Below are 12,647 nucleotides of genomic sequence, written 5' to 3' on the forward strand. Positions count from 1 at the left end.
GGATCTGGTCATTGGGTGATCCCATGACTTTTAGACAAGAATCAAATCGGATTAAGTGAAGGTCAGAAGCCACCACCCTAAACCAGTTACATGAGATTGCCAGACAGCAGCCAACTTAAGTTCTTGCCTTCCCCATTAAGAGTTTCTAGGGATAAGGTCATCTCTCTTCTTCTTTCTGGTACAGAGAGGGAGGCACCTTTTACAGATAGAGATTTACCTTACAAACGTAAATGTGTTCCAACAAGGGCAAGTTCCATTCCCCAGAGCCTCCTTCCCTGTCCCAGTTTATCGAAAGCAATCAGCCCCAAACAATCCTGATGCCAAAGAGACATATCCTGGGGTGGCCAATTTCAGGTCCCTACAAGGTCATCCCCGCTTCCTTCACAAACGCAAATGTCTCTCAAAAGGGCAAGCAAAATTCCAGTCCTCGGAGCCTGCTTCTCATCTGCAGTTTTAAAAGTAACCAGCCTAAAAATCCTCATCATAAACCATTTTAAAATTAAGCAGCCTAAAAATCCTCATCAGAAGGAAGTGACATCCATACGGCAAGGTAAGCAGCAGGAAGCATCGCAGTCAGTTGAACTCCTTTCCCACCACAAGCCCTGGGGTCCAGCCGGACACCTCCAGGCGACCCCTGAGTTCAGCTGGACCTGGGGGCAAAGACACTCCCCGCCCTGGGGAAGCGCACAAGCACAGAACTCTGTCTGTGATCAGTGTGTTACCCAAGGTCAAACAGGGCCCTGGGGAACACACAGGGCGTGGGGCAGGGGGCAGGGCTCAGTTTCCCAGAGGAGGCGAGGTCTGCAGAACAAGGGGGAGTCAGCCCAGAAAAGGAGTGGAATGGGTCTCGGAGAAGACACCAGCATGAGCAAGGCCCTAGGGTGAGAGAAACTCTTGTAGTTTCAGAAGCATAGACAACAAGGAGCTATGAGAAGAGAAACCCCGTTCCCCAAGAGGGTAGAGAGCGCCAGACGGTGGGGCCCTGGTCAGGCGGTCACAGCACAAGGACTCACAGACGCCCTCTAGAGGCCGGTAAGCAGAAGGCGGCACATGGCAGCTCTAGCATCTTGAAGCTCCCCAAGGGCCCTCTGCCCTCCCTCTGGGACCTGCAAGGCCAGCTCTGGCTGCTCCTTCAGCCTGCCCTGCTTCCTCCCTCCCAGGTTCCTCTGGAGGCCAGCGCTGGCTTCAGAAACGGCCCAAGGCTTTCGTCCCAGCCCAGCAGAAAGCTGGGAGGTCAACACACCACGGAGAGGCAGACGCAAAAAAATAAACTCAGGAATGAGAAATCTATAATATTAAGAGCCCAACGGTTTAAAATCTTAAGATCCTGCAGCAGCACTTCTGGGCCTCGACAACGGGCTGGCTTTCCCTGCACTGCAAACTCGAGGTCGGCTGAGAAAAAGAACGATTTCTCGTGGAACAGAAAGTTCCAGACCCCAAAGCGCTCTCCCTTGTGCTCATCCTAAAAGTCTGGGAAACAGGCAGGGTGGATATGCGGGTACCGATTTCAAGGGTGAGGAATCTGAGGCTCAGGGATATTATGGGATGGGAGGATAGCTTCCCACAACATCCCTGAGCATGTGTTTGGGGAGCGGGAGCAATGGGAGCTCATGTCAGCATCACAAGCCGCATATGTGACCCTGGATAAAATCCTTCCTACTCTGTGCCTCAGTTTCCAAACATGTGCAGTGAGGGGTTGGGCAGGATGCTCCCTCAGGGCTCCTAGAGAAGCCTGCACGTCATCCTCAATTCCTCCTTTCCCTATTCCCATTCAATTTCTCCCAATTCTCCCATCGCAACATTCTCTCCATCCCCTGCAGCATCATTCTGACCTGGAGGACTGGAAGGACTCCTAAGATGCCCTGGCCTCCAGCCCTGCCCCCCCACGCCCCTCCCCATATGGCACCCAGCACACTCTTTAAAGAATGCAACAGGCAAAGCTCACTTCCAGCTCAACCCCTTCAGTGGCTTCTCCCCTCTCGGGGTAAAGTCCGAACCCTTTCGTTGGCCTTCAGGCTGGCTATGACTTGGTCCTGTTCATGTCTCCAGCCCCATCTCTCAACACTGTCTCCACAGTCATCCCACTCCAGCCAGCAGTGGGTCATCACCAGGTCAGAACTCGGTGGAAGGATTCAGAAACCCAACTGCCAAACGTGGGCGCAGATCTAAGACACCATTTCAACACAGCAGCAATAAAGCGGAAGTCTGACCTCCACCTGCCTGACTCCCACACCTGTCTCCCATTTGCTCCTGAACGTGGAAGGGGAGGAAGAAGCCAGACTATTGCTTCAGCACCTCATGAATGAGAGCTACTGAACCTCCTGTGGACCACTCGACTCAGACCCACTGGCCAAAGCCGGCTCCTCCACCCCCAGGTCCACTTACTCCCTCGTTCCAGGGGCCTGACCGTGGGTCCTCAAAATGTTAAACATGGAATTACCACAGGCCTCAGCAATCCCATTCCTGGGTACACACCCCAAAGAACTGAAAACAGGGACTCGAACAGATAATATAAACCAATATATTATATAATATATATATATAATTATATATAATAAACACCAATATTCACGGCAGCATTATCTACAATAACCAACTGGTGGAAACAACCCAAGCATCCATCAACAGATGAACAGATAAAATGTGGAATGTATATACAATGGAATATTATTCAGTCAAAAGAGGAATGTGGTTCTTGAGGAACCTTGAAAACATGTTAAGTGAAAGAAGCCAGACACAAAAAAGGACAAATATTGTGTGACTCCACTTACACAAGGTATCGAGAACAGGGAAATTCATGGCGACAGAAAGTGGAATGGAAGCTGCCAGGAGTTGGAGGAGGGGAGGAAGCGGGGGTCATTGCTTAACGGGTTTGAGTTTCTGCAAAGGATCATGGAAAAGTTCTGGAAATATGTAGAGGTGATGGTTGCATAATATTGTGACCACGCTTGATGCCGCTGAATTGTACACTTAAAAAGGGTTAAAAGTACAAAAGAAACTAGGATCAAAACAAAAAGACAATCCACCAATTGGGAGAAAATATTCGCAAATCATATATCTGACAAAGGGTTAATCTCCAAAATATATAAAGAACTCACATAGCTGAACTACAAAAGAACAACCTGATCAGAAAAGGATAGGGCAGAGGATATGAACAGATGTTTTTCTGAAGAAGATATACAGACCGCCAATAGGCACATGAAAAGATGATCAACATCACTAATCATCAGGGAAATGCAAATCAAAACTACACTAACATACCATCTTACACCCATTAACATGGCTATAATCACCAACACAAAAAATAATAAATGTTGGAGAGGGTGTGGAGAGAAGGGAACCCTCATACACTGCCGGTGGGAATGCAAACTGGTGCAGCCACTATGGAAAACAGTATGGAGATTCCTCAAAAAACTAAAAATAGAGCTACCATATGACCCAGCTATCCTACTACTGGGTATCTACCCAAACAACTTGAAATCAACAATACAAAGAGACTTATGCACCCCTATGTTCATTGCAGCACTATTCACAATAGCCAAGACGTGGAAGCAATCCAAGTGTCAGTCGACCAATGAGTGGATAAAGAAGATGTGGTCTATATATACAATGAAATACTACTCAGCCATAAAAAAGACAAAATCATCCCATTTGCAACAACATGGATGGACCTGGAGGGAATTATGCTAAGCAAAATAAGCCAGACTGAGAAAGACAACACCATATGATTTCACTCATATGTGAAATATGAACAAACACATGGAAAGAGAAAACAGTTCAGTGGTTATCAGGGGAAGGGGGTGGGGGCTGGGCACAGGGGGTGAAGGGGAGCACTTATGTGGTAACGGACAAGAAATACTGTACAACTGAAATTTCATAATGATGTAAACTATTATGAATTCATTAAAAAATCTACAAAACAATGGTTAAAATGGTAAATTTTATGTTATGCATATTGTACCACAATTTTTAAAGTAAATAAACATATATACACCAACATAAAATCCATGTGGGTAGCAGTGATTTTTAATAAAAATAAAGAAACGCTCTGGAAAAGAAAGGGGGAGGGGGGCAACAGCTGACATCCCTCCCAAGGGTCCTCCCTGTCGTGCTGACCAGACACAACGAGACACACCCCTGACCTGATAACGTCGGTGGGGGACCGCATCCGCAGCCTCTCCCTCTCAGGAACCACGTGCCACGTGAATACCAGCCTCCAGTCGAAACCCCCGATCTGGGGCTCCCCAGAGTTCCCCAGGTACTCGAAGGTGTTCCAGTCGATGACATCGATGACAGGGCACACCACCGCTGACTCCTCCTCGTGAATCCTGCAAACACCAGGACACTCGTCTCTCCATGTGGACGGGCAGCAAGAGGACAGTTAGGAAATTTGGGGATGAACTCCCCTCACCCTTCCACTCGGAAGGACGGACGCCCGTGTGAGAAAGGCCTGCATCTCTCACTCTAGGTGTCTGCAGCCATGTCAGGCCCTGGCAGGTGACCATGATGGGGGATGCTCAGGGGCAGGCGGGAGAGCGGAGGAAGGATTCTGGTCTTTATGAGAAGTCTCACAGCTTTAATATTCTGATTCTATCCTTAGATATTCTGGCTAAACCTGAATCCCTCTATGGAAGCCAAGACATGTAAAAATCAAAGGTAACTTTTAAAACAGAAAGCAGATTTTCAATTTCTCAAGATTACAAGAAGTTTCTTCATTTAATCACGATGAAACATCTTCAAGTCAAGAAATAATGATGTCCCTATGAACAGAGATGCACGTGCACCAAAGGGTCAGCTTTGGAGTTAGAATAGAAACTCTAATCCAGCCCTTGTTCGCTGTGTGACATCAGCTGAGTGACCTAACCTCTCAGAGCCTGCTGCCTCATGGGTAACACTGGAACAATACCATTTACTCACAGGATCAAGTTGAGGACTCCCCGAGGGAATGTTTGTAAGGCGGCTGCAGAGAACCTGCAACTACTGCTACTCTTTCCTTTGAGTCTTTACTCTGGTGAATACCACACACGGTGCCAACACTCCTGCTTCCTGCTATAGGCACCAGCCTGTGCGTGTGCTTCAGCTCCTTTCTCCACAAACAGGACCGCAGGCCAATCGTCCTTCAGCACGCTTCCAGAGCATGTGACAGCACGCCAGGAAAGAAGGATGAACTGGACCACATATGAACAATGGATTTCTCTGGGTTACATTTTGGGGGCTTTTATCTGTGATTTTAGACCAAAAAATCCTTACAGTCACACAGAATAATGGTGTGAAGAAACAGAGGTCAACCACACTTGAGCTCCAACTGTCCTTAGAACAACACAAGAAAGAGAGGGGCACTATGAACACTACGCTGAGATCAAAGGTCAATCCCAGGGGAGACTGCACCGCTCAGGACAGACTGAACCTGCGAGGTCACTAAACTGAGGAAGCTGCAGACGGGGTATCCCCCACACCCCATTCTTTCAATGAATTGAGGGCATTACTAAAAGGGTGGAGAGGGCCAACAGCACACCTGCTGGCAGCTTCCAGATGCTGCACGGCCGCTGGCAGAGACCCCAGGAACTTGTGACTTGCAATCAAGCTGGCTGCAACCGCGGGTAGCCTAATTTTTACAAGGAAGGGAAAACGGGGAGGAGCTCACACAGGAGTACAGGGTTCAGAATCAGCGTGCCCCATGGGGGGGCTGCTGGCATCTGGGGCAGCCCCACTCTTTGCTGTGCAGGGCCGAACGGCTGGCGGCAGGAGTTGTGGTACCCCTGGGGCCCGGCTCACAGAACGCCAGGAGTGCGACCTGTGTGACATGGCAATCAAGAGCATCTTCCATTTCCACAAGGCCCTGGGGGAGAGGGGTTACTGCTCCTGGTTGGGACCACCTAAGGGACAGTCTGGACTCCAGGGTGTCCCAACTCTGGGGCACACCTAAGTCCCTTGGGAGCTTTTGAAACTTCCAGGAGCCCAGGCCCCACCCCCAGAGATTCAGATCCAAATGATCTGCTGTGGGACCAGGGGTCAGTATGTTTAAAAGTTCCCCAGATGTTTGGGGGCAACCAGGGCAGAGAATCCGTCTGTCTACAGGCATGGAGCAAGGACTTGTCTATGGAGCAAAGACTTGTCTATGGGGTGGGGGCTACCTTGCTCTCCCCAAAGGGTGGGCTGGAGTGGAATTCTAGGTGGCATTAGCCTAGAGGTGGCCATGTGCATGCCCAGTGGGGGAAGGAATGAAGGGCAAACCCACTGGTCCAGGTTCCAGAGGGAGCACTGGGCTGTGAGCACGTTCTAAATAATCTCAGACCCCATCACAAGCCTGCAGAACTCTGAGTACTTGCTGGTGAGAAGCTCATCAGAGCTGAGGAGGAGAAAGAAGCAGCGATGGCACTGAGAGGGGACAAGGACCTGGGACAGCTTGGCCTCACCCAGGAAGGGAGGTGAGTACGTCCCCAGCTCTTCCAGATAGACCCCAGCAACCAAAGTGCGAGAGGGTGTGGGGAAGTGGTCTGCCAGCTGCAGAAACCCTGATCTCCCAGCCAAACAGAGACCCGCTCCCCCCACAAGCCCTTCCCCTGCCACCCGGAGAAGCTCCAGGCTGGCCAGCCCAGCGCTTGCCGGCTTGACACCGAACCAGGAGAACAGCAGAGAGAGGGAGGGGAAGAGGACGGAAGTCGGTGGTTGGGGCAGGTTGGGAGGGTTGGTGTGAGAGGCTGTGGGACAGCAGGGGATGTGGCCTCGAAGAGAGGGCTGCATTATGACTTCTCATGACTCCACAAAAAAATATATATATTAGAAACTATATCTTCTGATTATACTGGCACAAAGACAAACACAATCCAGGCCAGAGTCATTGTTAAATAGTTACTATTATGAAGTTCATTTTCTTCCTTCTGATTGTAAGAGAAATTAACATAACATTTTATGAGTCCCTTCAAGTTTCATGGGCACGAGGCGTTGTAGGTGCTGGTGGAATGGATGAGTCAGCCCTGCTTGAAAGAAATACACCAAACATATACTCTCTAGGAGTGGCATTCCATATGACTGACACTTTCTTCCTTGGTTGATCATCCTTTCTAAGTTTTCTATAACGTGTGCTAAGTAATAACAAAAGCACTCATCTCGAGCCTCCTAGGTGCTGGCATGTTCTCCGCACTGTCCGTGCCCTGAATCATCTAACGGCCTCCACAGTGAGGCAGGGACTGTCACCATGCGGGAGACAGGGCACTTGCCGGAGGAGCAGCTGAGCCCAGGTGCGGGCCTCTCACACCAGGGTGAGCAGTTTCCTTCTGCTTCTGTGCAATGTCGGGACGCTGCCCACACCCTCGGCTCCCTCACCTCTGCAGCAGCGGCTCCAGCCACCCCTCGTGGCACTCGCAGTGGCAGTCCAGGAAGGTCAGCACGTCGCCCTTCGCCGCGGAAGCCCCCAGCAGCCGGGCGCGCACCAGGCCCTCCCTCTTGTTGGCGCGGATCAGGCGCACCTTGGGCAGCCGGGACAGCTCACTGGCCAGGCGCTCCTTCAGGTGCTCTGGGGAGGCAAGGGGGACCAGGTCACTGCCACATATCCCTTCCAGGGTCTCCCTGTCCCGAAGAGAAGACCAAACAGACACGAGCCTCCTTTGCTCTGCACCCGGGATGTCCTCACCTCACCCAGAACCAAGGCTGGATGCTGCTCGAAGGCTGGGGGAGGCCGGGGCGGAGGCCGTCCAGAACCACCAAATGCTCCCCATCCAAACGCACGCACAGTGAACTGTATGCATGTGCATATATACAAAAGTTCAGTGAAGATCTATTCATCTTTCTTTTTTAAAGACTGGCATCTGAGCTAACATCTGTTGCCAATCTTCTTTTTCTTTTTTCTTCTCCCCAAAGCCTGCCAGTACACAGCTGTATATCCTAGTCATAGGCCCTTCTAGCTCTGCCATGTGGGACGCCGCCTCAGCATGGCCTGATGAGAAGCAACAGGTCCGCGCCCGGGATCTGAACCAGCGAAACCCTGGCCCGCTGAAGGGGAGCACGCAAACTTAACCACTCGGCCACAGGACCGGCCCCTCATCTTTATATATCTCAATAAAGCTGTTACCAAAAACATACTTTATGCCTTGACTTGCGAACATTTAAAAATAAAAAGCACAAGAACCGTTCAATCACACTTTTTAGGAAAAATTGTGTTAATATAAATTTCTTTAATTTATGTTAATTATGTAAAACTTGATTATAAATGTTCCATTCATATGGAATTATGTTAATATAAATTTTATTTATAATTATGTTCATGTAACTTCTCTCGGGAGCACCTTTCAGTTACATAGTGAGAGTAGTAATAATAACAGTAGCTAACAGTAGAGGGACTGTGCTCACTACTGTCCAAGTGATTTATACTCAACTCACGTGAGTCCTAACAATCCTGTGAGGCAGGTACCACCAATGTGTCCACGTTACAGATGAGAACACTGAGGCCAGAGAGGCGAAGTCACCTGGCAAGGTCAAGGTCCCAGAGCAAGGGAGCTGAGGGCCATGACGTGAACCAGGCACTCGGGCTGAGTCTGCAGGTTTACCGCTGCCTCCCAGAGCTCGCTTGTGCAACTTCTTATCCTCGTTAAACAAATCCAAAACCCACCAGGAGGACGCGCTTATCCCATTTTGCAGAAGAGGAAATGAGGCCTTAAGAGTTGAAAGGCCATGCCCACAGCTAGGGCTGGCCCAGGACTCCTGACTCCACACATAGGCTCCGGGACTGGAGGCCTCCAGGGGTCAGGTGGAGGGGGGTGGGAACCCCTCAGGCAAAATAAAAACGAGAGAGTCCCCACATCAATGTGGGCTTTGTCTCGAATTCCTCCATCTTCAGTGAAAGGGGAAATTTTGTAAAATGTTCTAGGTTGCTTCAGTTTGTGAAAATGTTTCCCTAAATATCCTCAACACACACACAAAAAAAACTCGGTTGATTTTTTTCCAATCCTAAATATAATTGCAAATAAGCTGATGGCAGGACTAAAGGAGGCGACTTCCCAAGCAAAGCTCATCAGCGGCAGCGCCCAGGGAGCACGGAGCCCCCCTGCACTTGTCCGGATCTGCTGGGTGTTAATTTTCCGTCTGCCTGGACTCTTCCCGCCCCCTGGGAGGGGCTGACCCCTTCACGAGCTCAGGGACACGGCAGAGAGGGTGGGAGGAGGGGGCAGCGCAGGACTCACCTCTACCACAGGGGGATGGGGACCCGCCGGCTTTACCAGTCACCACGATGCAGGGAGGCCTGGCCCCACCACGCATCTCATTCTCGAGAACTGAGCTGGGCTGGAAGGGGTCCTACTGTATTCCTGCCTGCCGAGGAGCCGCTGAACCCCACAAGGAGAAAAGAACTGATCTGATACTTGCTTCTGAATAAATACATTTCTGAAATGTTCCCGCACTTTACAGTTTAGATATTTCATAAAGATGGAAGTTGTCATTCGACAAACACGAGGCACTGCCGAGCTTTCGTGGCCTCGATCTCACTTAATCCTCCCAACGACCCTATGAGGTGGGAACCATCACTATCCCATCTGACCAGGGCTGAAGCCAAGGTCGAAACCGGCCAAGCTCTGCCCAAGGCTGCGTAGCTTCCAGGTGTTGGAGCTGGGATTCGAGCCCGCAGTGTGACAGGGGTCCAGTGTCTACACAGACTTACAGCGCCCTGGGAGGGGAGGACAAAAGGGAACGGAGATGAGAGTCTACGACGCGCTGCGGCCATGTGAGGCTCCGTCCTGTATGAGATCTCATTTATTCCTCACAACTCTGAGACGGTGGACAAACCCGCTCACAGGGGAGACACGGAGGCTCAGAGGAGACGAGTGATCCACCCAGGGTGCCATGAAGGGTTCACCGTAAAGCTCACCTCAGACCCAGGTGCCCTGACCCCAGAACTCAGGGCCTAGCTGGCTACACTTGGCCTCAAACCCCAGCCTGGCTCGCCTGCTGTCATGGAGAATGTTAACTGTCCCCTCAAACTCACTCTCCGGGGATTTTCAGCTGAGCACATGGCCACCTACGACACGGACTACATTTCCCAGCCCCCTTGCAGGTAGGTGTGGCCAGATGACCCTGTTCTGCTCAATGGGACGTGAAGGCAACTTCCAAGGGTGGCTCCCCAGACCCTGGACACTCCTCTGCTGACAGGAGTGAGCAGGAGGCGAAGCAGCAGCCTGGGGCATGACACCCTGGAGGCGGTGTAGACAGGCCGAGGAGCTGGCGCCGTGCCTGCCCGAGACCAGCCCACCACATCTGTGACGTGAGAGAAGGCCATTTCTATCCTGAGGGAATCACTGTTATTCTGATCTGTGAGAACAGCCAAACATACCCACCAATTAGGACAAGAGCACCAGGATTTGAAGTCAGACAGATCAGGCTGGGAGCCTGAAGCAGCAGACGCCCGCTAAGCAGCAGCTGCTCCCCTCCTGGGTGGCCCAGGGATGGTAATTTGGGTTGAAATAGGCTCTAGCCACTGAGCCCGCAGCAATACCCATTGTGATGGACGGCCTTGACCTTTGCCCTCAGTTAAGCGGAGCCACCCTCGCTTCAGCTAGCTGTCCAAGGTTTACTGACTCACTTCTACCCCATCCACGCCGCCACCCTCAGCCAGCCAAGGCCCCTGTGCCCCTGCACCCCGCTTCCATGCTTGCCCTGCCTCCCCGCCACCAGCCACACACCACACACGGCGCAGAGAGCTCCCAACACCCAGCAGATGTTCTGCTGCCCTGACAGCCCCCAGAGGGCTCTGGGTGGCCACAGTTAAGCTTAAATCCTCATGGTGGCTCCTGGCGGCCTGATCCGGCCCCTCCGCCCTCCGGCCCGCATCTCCAGCTCACCTTCCCACCGCCGCGGTCTGCCCTGGGAGCCGCCGCTCCTTCCAGCTTCTGCACCTACTGCCTCCTCCACGTTCTAGCTTTCAGCTTGAAGGCCACTTCCTCAGAGGCCTTCCCGACCCCCACCAGCTAGAGCAGGCCCTGTCCCCAAGGTCCACACGTCCTCCTGCTCCCAATTTCCTTTCATAGCACTTTCCACCTTTGCTGTATTATACGATGCTGCGCTCTGTTATATTGCCTTGTGTTGTATTACGTGACGTCACGTCACATTCTTTGCTTGTTTGCTGACCGTCTCCACCCACCTCACTGGAACACGAGTTTTATGAGACGGCTTGTCCTGCAGTGTTTCACAGGGAACCCTCAGTGCCTAAACAGTGCCTGGAACACACAGCAGAAACTCGAGAAATGTTCACTGACTCATGAAGGGCCAGGCCTGGGGGGGGGGGGGGGGGGGGCGCGTGAATTGCTGGATCCCAGGTCACTGTCAGCCTCTAGGAATGCTGACCACCCTCTCAGTGGAACACCACTTCCTGGCTGCAGTTCTTCTCCCATCTGGGCTGTCCATTTTTTCCTTTTTGCCAAGGAAGATTAGCCCTGAGCTAACATCTGTGCCAACTTCCTCCACTTTATATGTGGGTCGCTGCCACAGCATAGCTGATGAGTGCTATAGGTCCCCACCCAGGATCTGAACCCGCGAACCCGGACAGCCAAAGCGGAGCGTGCGAAACTCAACCACTGTGCCACGGGGCTGGCCCCTGGGCTGCCCCTCTGTGATCTCATCTCAAGTCAACATGTGAAAGGAGAATGCCCCCCTTCCTCTCCCAGACCTGTCCCTCCTGCCCTGGGCGGCTTTTCCAGCTCGGGGAATGGGCACCACTATCCACCCCAGACCCAAGCCAGAAACCCGCGAGTCCTACCCAGCCTCAGCCAGTGTGTCCCGTGGACCCGCCCCTGGAACATCGCTCCTCCCACCCGTCCTCCCCTCCCCTCAGCCCCACCTAACTCCAAGCCTCCATCTCTCACCTGGGCCACCTCAAAAGTCCCCTGGCCTCCCCACCCAGCTCCCCGGCACACCATTCTCCACATTCTAGCCAAGGGACGCCCCCCTCCAAAGGGCAAAACTGCTCTCCTGCTTAAAACCCTGCCCTGCCTCTCCCTGCCCTTGGGACAGGGTCCCAGCCCTCAGCCTCCATGTCCCCTGCCTCTCCTCCCCTCTCCTGTATCCCGGAAGCAGCTGGCCCTCCATCCTTCCTGAACCTCTTGCACGTCCTACACACCCCACACAGCACTGCCCCCCAGGCCTTTCTGCACTCTGTGCCCTGCACTTGAAAGGCCCTCCCTCCACCTCTGCTGCCTGCAAACGAACCAGCCTCCAAGACTCAGGTCAACCACCACCCCTGAGCACCCCGGCAGAGCGGGTCCCTCTCTTCTGTCTCCCGTAGCACCGTGGGTAGAGCCCTCTGTCATCACACCCGTGTCCCTGTCCAGGCTCTGAGCTCCCCGAGGGCAGGGGCCGGGCTCAGGGGCACAGGAGGCCTGTCCTTACCGGGCCTATTCTGCATCCCTCATGTCTCAGTCTCACGTCCCAGGGGCTGCCACGGAAGTCAGCTCCTCCAAGAGTGCCCAGGGGCCTTACCTCTATCGCTGTAGTCATCTACAAGGATAACTTCTTCTAGCAGGATGTCTGGGGACGTCTCGAGGACGCTGTAAACTGTCCGAAGGAGGGTTGACCAGGCTTCATTATAAAACGCTATGACGACAGACGTCGTGGGCAAACGTTCATAATCGTATGTCTTCTTTTTGCACCTGCAAATACAACAC

At 52.3% G+C, this 12,647-nt stretch overlaps 1 protein-coding gene across 1 annotated transcript in view; it reads right to left on the bottom strand.

The window, feature by feature from the left end:
• Window positions 1–12,647, bottom strand: part of GALNT12 (polypeptide N-acetylgalactosaminyltransferase 12) — a 36,599-nt gene that overhangs the window by 12,370 nt on the left and 11,582 nt on the right. The window contains exons 2-4 of the mRNA XM_014859715.3: window positions 12,463–12,632; window positions 7,327–7,516; window positions 4,143–4,328 (exon numbers count right to left, since the gene is read on the bottom strand). Of these exons, the coding sequence (XP_014715201.2) occupies window positions 4,143–4,328; window positions 7,327–7,516; window positions 12,463–12,632 (546 nt within the window). The remainder of the gene's footprint in view (window positions 1–4,142; window positions 4,329–7,326; window positions 7,517–12,462; window positions 12,633–12,647) is intronic.

The sequence above is a fragment of the Equus asinus genome, chromosome 10 (genome assembly GCF_041296235.1).
Source record: "Equus asinus isolate D_3611 breed Donkey chromosome 10, EquAss-T2T_v2, whole genome shotgun sequence".
NCBI classification, from domain to species: Eukaryota; Metazoa; Chordata; class Mammalia; order Perissodactyla; family Equidae; genus Equus; species Equus asinus.